This window comes from Pistacia vera, unplaced genomic scaffold (genome assembly GCF_008641045.1).
Source record: "Pistacia vera cultivar Batoury unplaced genomic scaffold, PisVer_v2 Contig109, whole genome shotgun sequence".
NCBI lineage: Eukaryota > Viridiplantae > Streptophyta > Magnoliopsida > Sapindales > Anacardiaceae > Pistacia > Pistacia vera.
The window spans coordinates 536,040-556,889 of NW_022195126.1; the positions used below are offsets into that span (position 1 = coordinate 536,040).

General features: G+C 38.2%; 3 protein-coding genes and 1 pseudogene across 3 annotated transcripts; 1 reads left to right on the forward strand and 3 right to left on the reverse strand.

The window, feature by feature from the left end:
• Nucleotides 1-5,854, forward strand: LOC116135951 (RNA-dependent RNA polymerase 2). Its single transcript, XM_031421661.1, has 4 exons — nt 1-657; nt 2,167-4,070; nt 4,692-4,842; nt 4,935-5,854. The coding sequence occupies exons 1-4, from the start codon at nt 106-108 to the stop codon at nt 5,703-5,705; spliced, it is 3,378 nt and encodes a 1,125-aa protein (XP_031277521.1). The 5' UTR covers nt 1-105; the 3' UTR covers nt 5,706-5,854.
• A 354-nt stretch (nt 5,855-6,208) lies between these two features.
• On the reverse strand, nt 6,209-6,949 carry LOC116135968. Its single transcript, XM_031421682.1, has one exon. The coding sequence runs from the start codon at nt 6,907-6,909 to the stop codon at nt 6,427-6,429; it is 483 nt and encodes a 160-aa protein (XP_031277542.1). The 5' UTR covers nt 6,910-6,949; the 3' UTR covers nt 6,209-6,426.
• A 997-nt stretch (nt 6,950-7,946) lies between these two features.
• Nucleotides 7,947-9,169, reverse strand: LOC116135962 (protein NUCLEAR FUSION DEFECTIVE 2-like). The gene is made up of 3 exons (XM_031421671.1): nt 9,013-9,169; nt 8,828-8,919; nt 7,947-8,517 (listed from the first exon to the last, which is right to left on the reverse strand). The coding sequence occupies exons 1-3, from the start codon at nt 9,076-9,078 to the stop codon at nt 8,112-8,114; spliced, it is 564 nt and encodes a 187-aa protein (XP_031277531.1). The 5' UTR covers nt 9,079-9,169; the 3' UTR covers nt 7,947-8,111.
• A 3,364-nt stretch (nt 9,170-12,533) lies between these two features.
• LOC116136546 lies at nt 12,534-15,457 on the reverse strand (annotated as a pseudogene).
• Nucleotides 15,458-20,850: the final 5,393 nt, after the last annotated feature.

The following is a 20,850-nucleotide window of genomic DNA, read 5'->3' on the forward strand; positions in this document are numbered from 1 at the left end:
GCTTTTACAATGAATATACATTGTAGTGGATTTTAGTAATCCATCTGGCATGTGGGTGAGAAAGTGTCTTTGTCAAACCCTGTTTCTGCAAAACCTTGATAAGGAATGGGGGTTTTAGTACAGAGACCGACAGTGTGGGTCTCAAACATTCCCCAAACCATCATAGCCAAGGACCTCCTCCGTTACCTCGAGACCCAACTCGGTCAAGACTCAGTCTTCGCTATTGAAATACACACTGAACGCAGAAACTGGAAATCACGTGGCGTTGGTCGTGTGCAATTCACTTCCTTGGATTTTAAAAGCAAAGCTCTAAACCTCTCTCTCGATCAAACCCTAGTCTTTAAGTCACACTGTCTCAAAATCTCTGAAACTTATGCTGACATCATTTCCAGGCCCATCAAGGACCGATTCAGAGTTGAGTATAGTGTTTTGCATGCGGGGTTTATGAGAAAAGAGGAGAGGTTGTGCGTGTTGGAGAGCTGGGAAGGTGTGAGAGGGTGGCTGATGCCTGAGAGAAGAAAGTTGGAGTTTTGGGTGTGGCAAAGGGACAAGCAAGAGTGCGAAGAATGTTGTTATAAGTTGGAGATTTCGTTTGAAGATATTTTGGAGACTGTTGGGTGTTTTTTGGATGGGGAAGTGAATGGGATTCTTCTCCAGGTATTTTATTCCTTCTGTTTTCTTATGTGTATATTGATGTTTTCATGTATTTGATGTTTATTTTTGGAGAATGTGGAAGGAAATAGTTATAAATAAGGTTAATTTACTCTGATTTTGCTTTGTTTTTTCCATAAGCTTGGTGGAGTGTGGTTTTATAATGTCTGTAATACTGTGTTGTGTGGAATTGTTCCTAATATGTGTGGGATGGATTTTAGAGAAAGAATGAGTATGGAAGGAAACGGAAACTGATCTAATGACAAAGAGAAGAAAAGTTCGCAATCTTCTTAAGCATATAATTCCAAGCATTTTAATGTCTCTCTCATTTGCATTTTTGTCCTTGCATTGTGTTTTGCCTACCAGAAGGTTTTGCTGCATGTCTACTTTGAATATATCCAACTTGTATAACGTGTCGGATTAAGGCATATCATGACATTAGGACCTGAGAAAAAAATCATAGCTTATAATTGAACTTAAGGGCTGTATTGTGCTAGATAATGCAACTTTCTTCGCATAAGAATTTTTATTGGTATAAGTTCATTGATAATCGATAGTCCATAGCTTGATTTTCTTGTAAACAGCCGGCGGGGTATTATGCTTATGATATTAAAGCCAATACTTTAGGTTGTGGAATATGAATAATATGAGTAATAGTAATTTGTTTGGAAACAACAAAAAGAAAATTGTTGTTTCATACCATACCATTTCTGTTGGCGTTTGTGGCAGTGACAACTTTTAAGGGTCCAGTGGAGGGCACATGCCCCCCCGAACCCAATCTCTTTCTTTTAGAAAGAAAAAAAAAAAAAAATTCAAGTACCAAACTTAGCCTGTATAGTTTGTTAACTAATTTGTCCCAACAAAAATTATAGGAAATCGCTTATTCTTGGATTTAACCTCATCTTGCCCCTCCATCACTTCTAGCTCCTGTCAAAGACTCCTTATTGCTTAACTGACAGAAAATTTTGAAACAATTATTATTTAATACGTCATTTATCATTATTACTCTAATTTAATATCAAGTTGATAGCTCTATTTATGGGTCATGTTTTGCTTGTATCTTTAATATGGTCAACTTTTATCTATTGTCGTAGTGATAATTAGGATCCTAGAGCACTAAATTGTTTCAAATATCTTACTTCATGTTTTCTTTCATAAGGCAAGCTACTTGATTGTTTTGTTTTTGATATTGTTTATACATACAAAAGTTTGAATGATATATAAAAATAAAAAAAGGAATTACCATTGTAAATGGATCAAATGTAAATAATATGAATCTATATAAGAGTTATAATATTTATCATTTTTTAAAGAAATTTTATCTATTTTTTGTTTTAAATTTCTGCCACTGAACCAAACTCTTGGCTCTGTCATCCATTGTCAGGATTAATGGTTGGTCAGTTTTGGAAAGTTTATTATTATTGTTTTTTTTTTTTTTTCCTGATATTACTGTTCATCCTAATTGGTGTATGGCATTAGAAAGCTTTTTAATGTGTTAATCCATACTGTTTCCAGCTAAAGTATGGACCAAAGATCTATCAAAAAATTTCTGGACCTAACATAGCAACAAAATTCCGTAATGATCAATATCATATCTGCAAGGAAGATTTTGACTTTCTTTGGGTTCGGACAACAGACTTCTCTGTTGTGAAGTCAATTGGACAGTCAACTTCATTTTGCTGGGAAATTGAAGATGGATTATTGGCATCAGATATTTTCTCAAGTTTCCCGTACCTTAAAGAAGACAAGAAACAACTAATTCTGGAAGATGGAGAAGAGTTCTGTTCTACTTCTGAAACAGTTCCACTTGTAAAATGTGGACCAGTTTCTAACTTAGCATATGAAGTACTTTTCCAGCTCAATTCACTTGTTCATACTCAAAAAATTAGTCTTGCTGCGGTAGATGGTGAATTGATTGAGATTCTTAGTGGTTTGGCCGTGGAGAATGCATTAATGATTCTACAGAAGTTGCAAAAGTTGAAGTCAACTTGCTATGATCCTGTGTCATTCATAAAAATTCAATTACATGTCTTGGGGAGAAATTGTAAGAGCATTCCCTTATCGTCTGACAAAAGGTTGATAGATCATAACATAATGAGCTGTTATAGGGCCTTAGTTACTCCATCGAAAGTTTATTGTTTGGGTCCTGAGCTTGAAACTTCTAATTATGTTGTAAAGAACTTTGCAGAATATGCCTCAGATTTTACGAGAGTTACTTTCGTTGAAGAAGATTGGAGTAAGCTTCCTGTGAATGCTCTTTCGACAAGCATTGAACAAGGTATATTTGCTAAAGCTTACAGAACTAAAGTATACTATAGAATACTGTCTATTCTTCGAGACGGAATTTTGATTGGAGATAAAAGATACGAGTTTTTGGCTTTCTCAGCTAGTCAACTACGATCAAATTCTGTTTGGTTGTTTGCTTCTAATGACAAGGTGAAAGCGGAAGATATTAGAGAATGGATGGGATGCTTCAATAAGATCCGCTGTGTGTCAAAATGTGCAGCAAGGATGGGTCAATTGTTCAGTTCTTCTATGCAAACTCACCGTGTTCCTGCACAAGATGTAGAAATCATTCCTGATATTGAAATTGCTTCTGACGGTGTTAGCTACTGCTTCTCAGATGGTATTGGGAAAATTTCTCAATCTTTTTCTAGGTCAGTTGCCCAAAAATGTGGTCTGAGCGACACTCCTTCAGCCTTTCAAATTCGATATGGTGGCTACAAAGGTGTGATTGCTGTTGACCGTAAGTCCTACCGGAAGCTGTCTTTGCGTAGTAGTATGCTTAAGTTTGAATCAAAAAACAGGATGCTTAATGTCACTAAATGGAGTGACTCTATGCCTTGCTTTCTGAATCGAGAGATTATTATCCTCTTGTCTACATTGGGAATTAAGGATGAAGTATTTGAGGCAATGCAGCAGGAACAATTGCACCTGCTAGGCAAAATGTTGACAAATAGAGAGGCAGCTTTGGATGTCTTACAGAAGTTGAGTGGGGCTAATTCCAAAAGTATTCTGGTAAAGATGTTGCTTCAAGGTTATGAACCCAATATTGAACCATACCTCTCAATGATGCTTCAAGCACATCATGAGAATCAGTTGTCTGAGTTAAAAAGCAAATGCAGAATCTATGTTCCGAAGGGCCGGCTCTTGATTGGTTGCTTGGATGAGACTGGTTTATTAAATTATGGCCAAGTTTATATCCGTGTCACAATGACAAAAGCAGAGCTAGAATGCCAGGATCAAAGTTTCTTCCGTAAGGTGGATGAGAAAACATCCATAGTTTTAGGGAAGGTGCTTGTCACCAAAAATCCTTGTCTTCACCCAGGAGATATCAGAGTCCTTGAGGCTGTCTATGAAGTGGATTTAGAGGAGAATGGTCTGGTGGATTGCATTCTCTTCCCTCAAAAAGGAGAAAGGTATAGTTTAACTCTCAAAAGTTGCATTTCCTATTATACCTTCTGTGTTATAGTTATGTTCTTAGTTAGTGTGGTATGTTTACTTTTTAATAATATGTGCACTTCTTATTTCCATGTTATTTAAGCAGTCATGGAGTTTTCAATTGGATAGTTGATAATCGCCAGATTAAGAAGTTCAGGTCCATGAACTTCATATAATATGCACTTGTGACATTTTTCAAATGGTGTTTGTCTCTGAATGAATGTGTTACCTGTTGTCATCGATTTACCTGGACTACCAGGGAAAGGGCTTGCCTTATTCATCTTGCTTTTTCTATTATTATTGTTGTTGTTACACTCCAATAAGTTTGCATTTGATGCCAAGCGAGGTCCCAGATATTCTGATACAACTTGGGATTTGTTGCCAAACACTGTTTTTATACTCTGGTCATCAGCTTACTTATGAGCTCCATTTCTCTTTCCAAAGTAAATAATCTTTCTTTTCCTTTTAGTTTAATGACCTACCTACACTAAAGATATTGGTTTCTCATCTTATAATGTTTCCTTTTCTTGACTCTTATGTTGTTAATATAATTATGTAGTAAGAGATAAAAGTCTGTGGCTAAGACTTTGTGTCCACAGGCCTCATCCAAATGAATGCTCTGGTGGAGATCTCGATGGAGACAACTTTTTCATAAGCTGGGATAAAGATCTCATCCCATGTGAAACTGATCCTCCTATGGATTACACTGGAGGGAGATCGCGAGTAACGGATCATGATGTGACTTTAGAGGTAGTTTTTATACTTGGTTAAAGATTTTAATGTCATTTAACTAATTTTCACTTTCATAAGTTTTAACTTATAAAAATGTATGAAATGTGCAGGAAATTCAAAAATTTTTTGTTGATTACATGATCAATGATACTCTGGGTGCCATCTCTACTGCTCATTTAGTTCAGGCTGATCGTGATCCAATGAAGGCCCGGAGTGCAAAATGTCTACAGCTGGCAGCCCTTCACTCAATGGCTGTTGACTTTGCGAAGACTGGAGCACCGGCAGAGATGCCTCTGGCTCTAAGACCAAGGGAGTTCCCAGATTTTATGGAAAGGGTAGACAAAACCATGTACATTTCTTCTGGGGTACTTGGAAAACTCTACCGTGCCACCCTTAACTCAGTGAATCAAATAAGAGCCAACGAACCCATTTGGTCAGAGAAGATTGCTGTAGCAAGCTATGACAATGAACTCCAAGTTGATGGTTTTGAAGCCTTCCTTGGAACTGCAGAAATTCACAGAGACATGTACGAGGAGAACATGAGCATGCTGATGAACTTTTACGGGACAAAGACCGAGGATGAGCTACTGACAGGTAATATGCGAAACAAACCAGGGTATTTGCAATACTGCAATAACAGATACAGAGACATGAAAGATCGGATCTTGCTGTCCGTGAAGAACGTACAGAAGGAGGCTAAAGAATGGTTTGAGAGTAGCTGCCAGGTAAATGAACATCAAAAGTTGGCCTCAGCATGGTATCATGTAACGTACCACCCAACTTATTGCCGAGAAAGGATAAATTTCTTGAGTTTCCCATGGATTGTAGGCGATATTTTACTGAACATTAAGTCTGTAAATAGCAGAAAAGTTGGTGAATGAACCGCCAATCTGTCTATCCAAAACGACCATTGTACCGTAGCTATAAATTGCATTTCTTTCATCACTAACATAACTGTTGATTAGCAGCTCTTCAATGTAAAGTGAGGAAACCACAAGGGATTGGAGGCTTTTCCTTGAGTTTTTTTTTTTTTTTTTTTTAAATCTTGAGGCCACGTATTTGGTCTTTTGAGTTAATTGGGTGCTTAATGGACTGTAAGGATTAAAATTGACTTGAATACCCCAATTATTAAAAGTATTGTGATTTACTTAATTCGATGTTTAATAAATCTCAAATATTAATAGAAATAAGCGGACAGAAGCTAAGTGGAACACTTCCATTATAAAAGAATAAAAAATGTAAAGTGAGGAAAACTCTTAACATACAAGAGATTGGTCCAACTAAATTAAAATGTTTCCACTAGCACTTTTATATTATCCTATAATATCTTTATGTTATATAATAATTTCATAAACATTTACCACTAAAAATGATAAAATAAGAATAATAAATCCAGATATGTTATCCAGATACCTTTATTCCCACAAGAAACAACCGAAAAATATCAACACCAAACTTTATAGACATCTACACGCCATGACATCCTGTATCTTTACACCACTAATAATATTTAATTAAATGCCAAAAATACGACTATTTAACTAACAAACAAAACGACACCAACTCAACGGTACAGCTCATGTCTTCAACTGACGCAGCTTTTCACGCCAACGCCGCCACATCCTTCCCTCTAACATCCACTACAGTCGTGGCCGCCGCCGCCGCTGGCGATTTACTCGAAGCGTACCGCGACGAGAAATCCCGGAAGCCGCTGAAATCATCGTCGTGGTCGAAATTACAGTGCTCTTCGAAGTTGAGTGAATAACTCAAAGGGTCATACTGGAATTTTCCAGGAGCATGATGTGAACTGCTGTTATTACTTCTGTTTCTGTTGAATCTCCGGATGAAAGTCTTCCACCTAGGCCCGGCCACGATCTCTGACCACTCTCGCACTCTTTGAAAGGCAGTAACCGCCGGGGTCCACCAGTGGTTCTGTAATTGGATTCGCTCCCACCAGGATAATCCGGCGCTGGAGGAATGACGAGAGTTGAAACACGGGAAAGAAAAACAGCAGCGCGTGTTGCGGAGGAGAGAGTTGGATGTTTCTCCCATAACGGCCGCTGATTCTTCTTCAGCCGTGTCCATATACAAGAAACGGGCACGACTCTTTTTCTATGAGATGCGGGCTTCTTGTATTATAGATTATTGGTAGGGGTATTATAGTAAGTGGAATGAGAAGTTCGAGCCGTTAGGCTTTAGCTGTGAGGCGAGACCGAGTCAGCTGTGACGAGTATGAAGGTTTGGGAGGGGCCTAGTGGCGTAGTTGTGATCAAGGGTCCAGATGTTTCGATAAGGTTGATTAGGAGGATATGACAGCTGTGACACCTACTAATCATTAAATTTAGACCAATGGATTTATCTTTTAATTACAGTTCAATCAAATAATTAAGGCTAAAATGGAAGTTCAATTGACGTCATTGAGTAAATTTAATTAATTCAACCATCATTGACCGTATTGACTGTAACAATGTGTGGGTAGAGTAACAGTTATGTTGATGACATAATGTTGAAATGGTTTAGGTAAGCAGGTCAATTTGGGTCAACATTATGTATATTAAAAAACTAGAAATATAATTGATTTGATTCTTAGTATAACTCAATACATTAGTTTCAAGGCTTTGTCACCCTCGCCAAGTGCTTGTGCACCTACTACAGCCTAATATAATTCAGATTTTCTGTCAAGTATGGGGTTTTTAACAAACAATTTGGTAGAGGAGGATCTAAAATCAAACTGGAGTTGGGTTGTGGGTGTCATCTTCAAATATTTGGTCACAAAGCATAAAAACAAGGCTCAGCTTTCAACAGGGTTGCAGCAATTTACAAAATGACTTCATCAGTTCACATGGCATTATCTCCAACTTCTTCACCCATATTCGGCCACGGTCACACAATCTCAACTTCTTTGAAAAAGATTAATTTAGTCAAAGATTGGCCTTAGCTCCTTGACACGGTGCTTCATCTGGTCTTTTTGCATATTTCTGATTTAGGTGAAAAAGCTCAAAAACTCTAAACTCACTTTTCTTTTTAGCAAAAGCTAAAGAACAAAGCATAATAAAAGAGATCAAGCAACATCGGAAAAGTGCACTTTTAAGTTTTAATAGGCCCATTTTTCACCAAACATATTAGCAAACTGCATCTAGCCAGTATAATTAACCAAACTTTACAGCATCATCGGTCATATTATTTTAGGAAAATATAGCTAGGCATTACCAGTACTTGCCACTAAACAAAAGCCACCATATTGTACAGCATAACTTCTTCAAACAGCAGATGACAGAAATATAAACTTAGAAAGCAAAAGCTTTTCCAACCTCGCCACCATGAACCTTCCAGAAAACATCTCCAGCATCATCAGATTTCTTAGTATCAATAGCAATAGCACCAAAGATTGCTCGGTAAGCACCACAAACAACTCCAGGAATCGAAGAATTAGTCCTGGAAGAAACTCTAATCACTTTATGTAACCCCAATCGCAACCCATCATCTGCACATGAAGTTTCCACATTGGAAATATCTGAAATACGGCGGTTCAGATCTTTTGGTGAAATATCAATGTCTTTACGAAGGAAATGAAGGGACACTGATGTTTCAATGACATAGGAGCCCAAAATGCTTAATGCCCGATTATTCTCTTCGGAGAATGAAGGGTGGGTCATTGCACGACGAAGCATATCAATGCTCTTGAAATTGTAGCTGAATATGGAGGAATGAAAACCAATGAGACTCTGATAGATTAAAAATGACATGCTTCCAGTTGTTCGACATCTTACTACAATATAAGAAATCTTAAGATAATGTTTGAAGAGAAAACAAAAGATAGTAAAAGATGTTAAATGTATACTTGTTGCCCTGTAACTGAAAACAAACGCTAATATTTTGTACATTAACTCTCAGGTAGGCATATAACACAGTATCATCGTAGACTATCAAATATTTCTAGTATTTTTCCGCAGTAACAAATAAGGTTAGGGAAAAGAAACTGAAGAAAAAGTTTCGAACTTGCCCGATTTGCTTCTGTAGCGTTTCGAGAGCGGCTTCGAATCGCGACGATAAGTATTTAAGCCTCTGATCATGAGGTTCATTTGCTGCACCAGGCTGTTTAATAAAGAATACAAATCGATTAGTTCTTTCTTCTATAGTTGGAGTAACTGAGAAAAAGAATACATTAGGGTTTAAGAGACGATGTACCTGAAAAGGAAAGGAGAACGCAAAGACAAAGATGGCGGTGAAGAAAGTGAAGTGAAGAAGAGACATTTTTAGGTTGTCGTCGAAGTCTCGTCGTTTCTTTCTCTCTACTCAATCAGTGTAAAAACCCAGCGATCACAAATGACTTTCCCTTTCCTTTTGCTTTAAGATGATGCTTTAATTACAGACATTTACAGTATAAATATTAAAAAAAAAAAAAAAAAAATTAAACTAAATAAATAAATAAAATAAAAAGGATACTATCACTGAAGTACAAAAGTTTACTGAATTTTCAATAGAGGACGCAAGTTTCAGAAATTATTTGAATAAAAATTATTTTAATTCTATTAAATTTTTTGGGTTTAAAAGTCTTTTAGTTTTTTATATTTAATTTTTTATTCAAATAATTTGTTTTTTTTATTATTATTATTTAAGGGCATTTGTATCATTTTGTAATTACACATTTAAATATAATGATGAAACACCATTAAGTGTCTTTTGATTGATAATTCTGAAACTCATGTCCTTTTATAACCATTCAGTAAACTTCTGTACCGTGAATAATAATATCCCAATTAAAGAAACAAGTTAGTGAAATTTTTCAAAACTAATAAATATGCATACCAAATATCAAAAATTCTTTGATAATATTAAAAATACTTTTGACAATATCAAAATAAACCTTCAAAATTCAAATAAAGAAATTTAATAGTTTGCAAAATTACCTAGAGAGTAAACGACTTTTTCCCACCCCAGGTTTGCCTTAATGACCCTTTCCCACCCAAAAAGTTTCAAAATACTACTTTCTCACCCATCGTTTATATTGCGTCAATACCAAAAATATCTTCACTTTCTCAGTCGGCGTTCAGCGAGTTACCAAAAGTCAAGATAAGAGAGTTTTTATAGAGTAAAAGTCAGTGGATCAAATGGTAGTGACCGATTAAATATTCGTCATCGGAATCAGTCGGAAATTAATTAAGAACAAGAAACTCTAACTTTGCGGTGGGCAGCAAACGGTGAAAAATCAAATGCTAGAGTGAGAAGGGTTTTCTAGAGAGGATAATAAAAATTCAAATGGTGGTAACGGAGAGAATTTTTGCCTCCAGAATTAGTTTTTGGTAGTAACGGAATATTAACTTTGAGTGGAAAAGTTCATTGAGGCAAACCTTGGGCAAGAAAAAGTCCTTTACTCTTTCCTAGAACTTAACATTTATAGAGTAGAAAAAATTATCCCTCTTGATCTCTGGGAAGATTTTACTTAACCATGTTAAGTGAAGGATACTTCAGCCTTCTGAGGAGGTCAGTGATAATTTCAAAAATAAGAGCAACAGGTGCAGATCAACAACAATGAAAGGAGACCATATAGATAAGCCCAAACAACGGTCAAATGGTTGTTGACTGTTGGGGTTATTATAGGTTGTGCCATGTATCTAGTGTCTTTGTTTTATTATTTTGGGTGATTATTACGAGATAAGATTTAAAAATTAATAAAAACACCCTCTAGGTTTGTTAATTTAGCTAAACACACCTATAATAAAACATTGGAAATTAACCAAAACATCTCCATCCACCCATTAAATGCCGGTAGCCAGTCACCACCATCGGAGGGTGGCCGAAAGTCATCGTAATGGTACACGACTGGCTGGATCTGGTCGGTCATGCACTGATATGGCCTTTTCCAACCAGATCTAACTACATTTGGTCATCAACGACAGCCAAAGATATAGCCGTCATTGACGACTAGCTACGGCCAAAGATCTGGCCGTCAATGGCCAGATCTTTGGCCATGGATTTGGCCTTTTCCAGCCAGATCCATGGTGGGTCTGGCCGAAAAAGGCTAGATCGACACACTACCAGCTAGATCCAACAGGTAGTGTGCCATTACGCCATATTCCGGCCACTTTTTCGTAGTGGTGGTGGGAATCTGGCAATTATGGGTGGATGGGGGTATTTTTGTCAATTTCTATACTTTTTTGTTGAGGGTGTTTAGTTAAATTAACAAACCTATGGGGTTTAAAATAGTTGAATAGAATATAATTGAATTTTCATAATAGGGAAATAAATATGTATTTTGGGTAGGATTTGAAATTCTACCCAAAATAGCAAAACAAACACACCGATGAAACATTATCCAGTTCAAGTTTATTCTTTTCAGATTATTTTGTCTATAAAATAAGAAAAATGCTATCCTTACAAAGACCTATACAAAGAGGGCTGCAAAATGACATGAGTGAGAATAAAAAAACAAAGAAAGAAGGGAAAAGAGAGAGAGAGAGAGAGAGATCATAAAGATCAGGGGTAGCAATTGTCTTTGTATGCCCCATTCGTATTTGCATTTGTAAGACTAGCACTTCTCATAAAGTAATGTTAGTACTTTAATCACAATATTATTTGTCCACACTTACTAAATTTTGGCTTAATTACATAAGAAAATATTGAACAATCACTTTTTTCCTATTGAATGTATCAAACTATTTTTTTCTTTTTGAAGGTAACAAATTATCAATTATTTCTATTTAAGGTACCAAACTATTTAGTTGCCGAGAAAATATAGGAAAATAAAAGAAAAGGAAAACGCTCAGAAACGAACACAACAATTCACCCCAACATCAAAAAACTACCGGAATCATCAAAACAATAGAAATAAACAAAAACGAAGAAGAAATAACAGTAATGTAAGATTTTCTCAAGAAACAAAAAGAAAAAGAAGAAATACCTAGAAAATTGCAAAGAGAAAACTAGGAGGAGAATATTGATAATTGTTTGCTCAAAGATTTTATTTATTCTAGGTGAGTTTTGTTATTTTTATTGACATAATAAAAAAAAAAAAAAGATTGATTTGAGATTTTTTAAATTATAAATATCGAGTCAACCTTAACCACCACGTTAAATATCCAATAAACACACCAAATTATCCTTGTCAAACATTTTTCACAAAAAAAAAAAAAAAAAAACTGTCATGTCATCAATGTTAATCTCCTAAGAAAAATATGAAAATTTGGTTCTTTTGTAAGAAAAACTTAAAATTCAATACTTAATAGATTTAATTGATAAAAAATTCGATACCTCAATAGAAAAACAGTTGGTGAAGTTCGATATTCTAACATAATCAAGCCTTAAGTTTTCTATATGTAAAATTTATACGAAAATATTACTGTAAATTATATAGAACTTCATTATGGTAATTACAATGCCCAAAATGAAAGCAAACCAAACATTAATTGAGATAAAAATAACAGTTCGTATGGCACAAAGTCATCTTCCCAAGGCTTTTTCATGTATACAAACCTGTCATCACCATCGAATCTCTCTGTAAACTAGATTAATGTTATTCCCTGTTCACCAACCTACATTTGTCTTGAAGCCACCTAATTCGCCATTTATCCCTACCATTTATCTTTCCATTCCGAAGAGAAGAAAAGAAAGAAAGAAAGAAACAACCTCGAGCTGCATCACAAATCGCCTCGACAACCAACTTCGAGAGAAGCCCCTGTTCACACAGGAAAGAATCGTTAAAGTCAGCATCATATGTCACCCACCAATGGCAGATCCTTTGTTCTTCTAATCCTACTTATTAAGTGAGCACGGATAGCATTACTCAGGAAAATCAAGGAGCATTGAGCGAAGAAACTTGGATTTATTATTCCACAATTAAACACGGATTCATCTCCCAAACTTTCAATAATTGCATGAACATCTGTGATATCATCCAGGTAGTACCTAGCTTTGCTCGGCTTTTGACCAACTGTACAATCAAAATCTCTGGAGGTGCATCAAGTGATAAACAATGCTCAATATGCTTTCAAACATGTCCTCATCGGATCTATCACCCCAATGCAACGCACCAAATCAGGAACTTTCCCATTACTGATCATTGAACTAAGTACTTTCTCTGCAGCGAATCCTTTAGTGACTCCCTGTAAATTAACAGGTCAATATTAAACCCTACATGTAACAAATATTAAAGGAAAAAAAAAAGAGAGAGAGAAAGAAGATAATGGACGGAATAGACGTGGCTTCACTTAACTATATCATGACCCCTCATAACAACAACTGGCTCATTTGCAGGACACTTTCAAGATGATCCAATAGCTCCTTGGCCTGGCACGATCCAAAATCAGAGGCAATCTTGATGGTGCCACACCAAGGCAGTTTTCTTCGTTTCTATATAGGAACCATCAGTGTCTCTGTATATAATTGCATCACAGGTTCTGCAATATTTTTCCACGCAAAATCTGCAGCTCGGTGACTGATTGCCATTTGGAATCTCTAGTCCACCTGTAGGAAAAAACAAAGTAAACCCATACGACATGAGAATAATCAAACTTGTTGGAAATAAATTAGAATCATAAACAGATAGCACTTCGTACATATAGCAAAATTTTACTTTCATTTGACTAAAAACAAAGCAGTATCTAAAAAAGAGCAATATTTGTCTTTGAACCAGGCAGCTGTCTTATTACAAAGAAAAAATATGGCTTTCGAAACTAAATCTTGAAGCTAGTAGATATGAATACAAAAATATACCTCATGAAGTATCCGTGCTCCGCTGAGATACCGAGATTTTGGCATTCCGAAAACATTTACACAGAGAGTCTTGCCCCCTACCGCTAACAATGAACACAGTGTTTTTAGAGTCATTGCAGATACAGTTCAGATGGTAAATGAATTTAGCAGAGGGGGGGTTTGCAATGGAAGAGCGGTGCACCACAGTGCCATCATAGTCCAAGAATATTGCCCTTCTAGATGTTCTTTTATATACAGAACGAATATGTTCACGGGATAGCTTCCTAAAATATGGAGAAAGGAACAATATTCTACAATCCAAACCGAAGCCCATGCCCAACAGCGTTTACTATAGTGATCTTTGCATGCTGCTCCAAACTGCATGAAGCTTTGAGCCCAATAAGCAACATCATGAGACTTAAATATTGATGTGCTTCTCATGCCGCAACTGCTTCCTGCTTCAGGCATACTGATGGCTAGATGCAGTGCATCAGCTACAGCATCAATATCCCAAGGATTGACCTAATCGCCCCACTTAGGGATGGTGAGCAACCTATGAACTCGGAAACAACAAGTGTACTTGTACGTGGGCACCCAGAGGCCATTTCCAAAGCTTCATCCGACTTTGGAGTTCCTGCTACAGACAGTATACTTGTATGGCATTAGGTTCATTCCATCTCACTGCATTAACAATGCAACACTCTGCCAAAGCATAATAGGCAGTCTTCTCATGAAGAGGTACAGGTCGTCAATCAGAATCACAGTTTATAGCTAAAAAACCATATTTTTCATTAATCCTTTCAGTCATCATATACATCTCCCTTTTGGCTTCCTCAACATCTTTACCTGTGGTCCTTGCAGGATTTACAATTGAATCAGCACTAGTTTACCCCAAAACTCAGGATGCATCTGCAAAAGCTGTTCCATGGCTTCAATTTTAAACTGATACCTTTAAATGTCCTATCATCAACACAAGAATAATTTCTTCCCCTTGAATTGCTCTTGGATCTCTTTAACCTTGATAGAAGATGAAGGATGATTTAATGCAGATCAAGTCGACAATATGAATCCCACATGCAAGTTGATGTATATTGTGCGACCCAGATATTCAAGTCCAATATGACCCTGCTGTGATTCATAGTGCAGGCCTAGCATCCTACCACAACAAGATAAAAAGTGACTAGCATAATCATATGTATGAAAACCAATTAAATCTGCATTTAGAAGTGCTTTCAAAATGAATTTTCTAGTAGGCAATGTCCTATATATTCTGATGAAGGGAATGGGCTGTGGAGGAAAAATCCAACTTATTCTATTGAAACGCCGCCTCAAGAATATAGGGACAAGCATAAGGTGATAGTCGTGAACCCATACATATCATCTTCAGCATTTAACAGCTCCACGACTTATCAGCAAATTCTTATTAGCAGAAATATAGGCTCGCCACTGCAAGTCATTATAGCGATTGCCAAGGTCTGGGCAGACGGGCAGCACGTAATGAAAAGGGCCACAGGTATTGCTTACAAAACCCATGATAGAACTTCTTCGGGTGTCAGAAGAAAGAAATGTGGGCACAATTAAATTCCTCAAGTAGTATCTGCGCAACCTTTCTTGTTCTATTGGATCTACATCAGCCTTCAGGGACCCCACATAGAAAACATCGAAATCAGATGAGAAGCCATCCTTAATTGGAAAAAGGTGAGTCCTCATCAAACTGAAGGACCACCTTCCAGATTCAAATTCTTTTCAGCATGTAAAGGAAGGAAATTTGCCACTATAATCTTTTTCTTACGGGACATAGGTGAGGAAGCATTATCGTCATCAATGTCAGGAATAATTCCTGGAGCAGTCATCACTCGAGGGAGTACTCTTAGATTTTGAGGGATACTAAACATGTCACTAGATGCTAAGTCCACCAGTTTATGCAAGATCTTGACACCATGTTGCCAGAGCAGGTTTATAAATGCAAATTTAAGCAATAACATATGTTTTCAACCAAAAAGATCTCGAGGAGCTATCCAGTACCTGTAGCAGGGGAAACAAGGAGCGTTATATCTACAATATGCGGAAAATGATGACAATGAGATCATGAAAAGAATATGTTGATAGTATAAGCACTATTGTATTTTTCTCAATTAAAAATTCCTGAAGGAGCTATTCTGTAGCAATGGAGGACAAGGACTGTTATATGTGTTGTGCGCAGGCAAATGCTGACCCGCAAAAGATGGGAAGAAATGATGGTATGCTTGCAAATGTTCAGTTTAGCATGGACCAGATTTTTTTTTTTTTTTTTTTCTTTTGGGAGCAGCAACTAATCTAAATACTATACTCGGTCAATGTAAATTTCCACTTGTGAAATAAACCAGTCATAGTCGACAACAGCCCCAAATTCAAAGGGCATAATAGGAGAGTATAAGCTATAACACTGCACTAGCGAGTTCATGCATTAACGATAAGATATATAACAAACTTATCTGATGTTATCTCTACCTCTCACAGTTATCTATGCATCTTTCATACCCACTAAACCACTCGTTTCAAGCAGAGGACCCTAATAATAAGTTAAATACCAGTGTATCATGAATGTATAGCTTTTGCAGTAAGAAAGTGATGGAAACCAGAGACCTCAACCGAATCACCACGCCAAACACACCAGCAACTGTATCTCAACACAGTTTAATAATCGTCAAAAAATGTAACAAGCAACAACAATCCACAAACAATATATCAAAGATAGTAAAAGTTGTATATTCAGTCTTAATAAGAATCAGAAAGGATAACAATCAGTTTTAGGAATGAAACAGTAGCACCCAACTGGTCTTCAAGCGCCAACACCTCCCAGACTCAATTCATGCACAAAAACAAAGATGTCCTCTACCCCTGCTACCACTACCCTTTATTCTGACACCAGAATTCTAATAACTAACAAGACACCTGTCCCCATGTGATTTACCCCTTTTTCCCTCTTCTCCCCTTCTCTATCTTACGTGAATACCAGTTGGATATTTCGGGTCCATCATTACCCTCCCCAAGGAGTGTCACCTTGTCCTCAAGGTGAAAAGAGGGAAACTGGTTGCAGATGGTTGCATATGGCTCCCAAGTATTATCACAGGTTGGTAACCCCTTTCACTTGATCAGAACCTCATAGTCCCCATTTAACAACCTTTGCTTCTGTAAGGCTTGTTCTGGCTCAACTTGGAGTACCATATCTCCATCGGGAAAGTGAGGAAGTGGGAGTGAGGTGACTGGCTGAGATGTAACTCTCTTCAGTTGGGAGACGTGGAACACATTGTGGATGTGAGCCGTGGTGGGAAGTTGCAAGCGGTAAGCGAGAGGACCAACTTTTTCAATCACTTCATAAGGCCCATGAAATCTAGGGCTGAGCTTTTCGTTGAGTCTTCTGGCCAGTGATTTAAGACGATATGGTTGAAGTTTTAAGTAAACTAAATCACCTGTTGCGAATTGAACATCTCTTCTCTTACCATCCGCATAAGCCTTCATGCCCCCTTGAGCCTTGGACAAATTAAGCTTTAATTCATCCAAGATGTGATTTCTTTCGATCATTTGCTCATCAACTGCCGCCACTACTGATGCGTGCTCTGAATATCTAAGAAGGACTGGTGGTTCTTTGCCGTATAATGCCCGAAAAGGAGACATGCTTGAGGACCAGTTGAAGGTTGTATTAAACCAGTATTCTGCCCAGTTTAACCACCTAGGCCACTGTTTTGGTTGCTATCCCGCAAAGCAACGAAGTTAAGTTTCAACACAACAGTTAACCACTTTCGATTGACCGTCCGATTGAGGGTGATACGCAGTAATCATGTGTAGCTTTGTGTATAATTGTTTAACCATCTCCCCCCAAAAGATGCTCATGAAGAGCCTATCCCGATCCGAGACGATTGTCCTTGGGAACCCATGTAGTTTAACAATGTTCTAGATGAAGAGATTAGCTACCTGTTGGGCTATGTAAAGATGTTGGAGAGGGATGAAATGGCTGTACTTGGTCAATTGATCAACCACCACTAATATTGTATTGACCCGCTAAGCTTTTGGTAGGCCTACGATGAAGTCCATAGAAAGGTCCTTCCACACTTGGGTTGATATCGACAATGGTTGTAGCAATTCGACGGGTTGGAGGTTGTCATATTTATTCTACTGACACGTAACATAGTTGCGAACAAAGTTCAGAATGTCACTCTTCATTCCCTCCAATAAACAACCTGAGATAACCGTTTGTAGGTTCTGAAAATTCCTGAATGTCCACCCATGGGGGATGAGTGAAATTCCTGAAGGAGTTGAACTTGCAAACTTGCGCGAGGTAATACTAACCGGTCATCATAGAAAAGTTGGTGTCCCACCAAGTGAAAATATGGGTGGCTTTGGGGGTCCGCGATCAAATCACGGCTGATTTTACTCAACTTATGATCTTGCTGAATAGCCTCCTCCCATTCTTTACAGTTGCCAAAATAGCAAGTAGAAATAGAGTTACATTCCACCCTATCAGCTCGTCTGGATAAGGCATCTACGACCTTATTTTCTGACCCCGATTTATACTATATCTCATAGTCCAGCCCCAATAGTTTGATTATCCACTTTTGTTGCTCCTTCCCATGTACTCTTTGGTCATTCAAATAACGGAGACTACGCTGGTCAGTTCGGATGATGAAATGTCTACCAAGGTAGTGTTTCCACATTTGAACTGCGAAAACAATTGCCATCAGCTCCCGCTCATGAACTGACTTGGCTTGTGATCTTAATGACAGTCCTTGACTAATAAAGGCTATTGGTCTTCCTTCTTGCATCAGAACTGCCCCCAATCCTAGTCCTAAAGCATCTATTTCAATAATAAAAAATTTAGTGAAATCAGGCATAGCAAGAACTGGTACCGTGGTCATTACCCTTTTTAATACATTGAATGCGGTCTGTGATGATTCGGTCAAGTTGAAAAAGTTCTTGCAAAGTAGCACAATGAGAGGTCTTGCCAACGTGCCATATCCCTTAACAAACTTCCGGTAATACCCAGTTAACCCGAGGAATCCCCTTAAGGCCTTGATGTCTTTAGGTGTCAGCCATGCTAGGATACACTCAATCTTCGCTGGGTCAACTGCCACTCCCTCTGGTGAAATTATGTGGCCCAAATACTCCAACCAAGATTGAGCGAATGTGCACTTCTTTTTGTTCATTACTAACTGGTGCTGCTTCAAGGTCTGAAAGGTGATACTCAAGTGGTCTCTGTGGGCTACTATATCCAGGCTATAGACCAGGATGTCGTCAAAGAAAACCAACAGAAATCGTCGCAAATACGGCTTGAAAATATCAATCATGAGGCCTTGAAAGGCTGAAGGAGCATTCAACAATCCGAAGGGCATTACCAGGAATTCGTAGTGACCTTCATGGGTGCGGAAAACGGTCTTGTAAGTGTCATCTTCCTTTACCCGAATCTGATGATAACCTGATTTAAGATCGAGTTTAGTGAACACCGAAGCCCCTCCCAATTCATCGAATAATTCGTCAACTGTCTGAATTGAAAATTTGTCAGGCACCGTAATCTTATTCAAAGCCCTGTAATCCACGCAAAATCGTCACCCACCATCTTTTTTCTTCACCAACAACATAGGGCTTGAGTATGGACTTTTGCTCAGTTTTATAATTCCGGATACCAACATATCTCGAACAATATTCTCAATTTCATTCTTTAAATAATAGGGGTACCTATAGGGCCTGATATTAGGGGGTTGGCTTCCTGCCGCAAGTCTGATTACATGGTCGTGTACCCTGACCGGTGGAAGTCCTGATGGGGATTCAAACAACTCCTGATGTTGTTGTAACAAATTTCTAACTAGCTCATCATGACCTGGTTCCTCTGTTGATTGTAGCTGCATATTCCTGAACTCAATGTAATATCCTGGGCCCTCGGTTTGTAGCGTCTTCAACATCCCCTTAAGTGACACCATAGTTTTGCACAAAGCTAGATCTCCTTGCAGTGTTACCATTGCTCGCAAACATCAAAATTTCATCACAAGCTTCTTCCAATCTGTGGTCGTTTCACCCAACATTTCCAGCCAAGCTGTACCCAAAATAACATCAGCATTACTTATCTCAAACGGAAAAAAATTCAGTACTGTGTCAACTCTCTGCAACCTCAGACACACCCCTTTACACTCTCCTTGACATTTAACATTATAGCCGTCACCAACCCTCACCCCAAATGTTTTAGTAGCTGTTACCGAAATCTGAAGCTCCTCCACTAGGCCCCTGTTTATGAAGTTATGTGATGCCCCACTATCAATTAAAACCATAACTTCCCTACCGCTAATTTCGCCACTCAATTTCATGGTTTTAGGCCCATTGATCCCAACTATCAAACTAATTGATAACTCAACTGCTTTGGGTACTTCCTCATCCATTATTTCTTCTTCATTAATTATCTCTTCCTCCCTACTTTCCTCTTCATCAACTAACAGTACCTGGAATTGCTTCTCTCCACATTTATGCCCCGGTGAGTACCTTGCATCACATTGGTAGCACAAGCCTCGTTCTATTTCCTTTGTCTCTCAGCCTCAGTCAATTTCTTGAACGGAAATTCTCGTCGGAATGCACTGGTTCTGCTGTTGTTTGAAATCGTTGACCCTAAGCTGCCGTGGTTTTCAGATGGGAACCTTCAGTTGGGAGTTGTGTTTTGGAAGAAAATGTGAGTTTCGTTGACTGATCTAGGTGAGGGGTAAGTTGTATTTGGAAGGTGGGCCTTCATATTATCATCTTGTCTAGGTGAATTAGAATTGGGCTTGGGCCCATAAGTTTTATGCCCATACTTACCTGTTCGGCCCAGGCCTGCTTGGGCTTCCTCCAAGGCCATGTTTCTTTCTTCCACACATTGGACTAGTAAGGTCACCTGGGTCAGGGAGTTGGGTCGGGTCAACAAATCTGGTTGCTGCAGTTTAATCTCTGCCCAGATTTATGACTTCAGCCCATTTAGGAAAGCCGCCATCAAAACGCCCTCTCTCTCGGCCTGTGTTAGTGTCGTGATCTCCTCAAATCGCTGGCGAAAATCCAACACTGATCCTTCTTGCCGTATCGACATCAGCAGCTCTAAGGGGCTGACCTCTTGTGTTCCACTAAATCGCTGCAACAACGCGACCTTGAAAACTGGCCAGGTCATCGTCGCCGTCCTCGATTCTGTCCATTGGTACCAGTGGAGTGCTTCTCCTACCATGCAGAAGGCTGTTGACGAAACTTTCTGTTCGTTGTGGATCTAGTTCATCACGAAATATCGCTCCACTCGGAAGATCCACCCGTACAGGTCCTCACCGGAAAAGAGGGGTAGCTTCAGTTTCC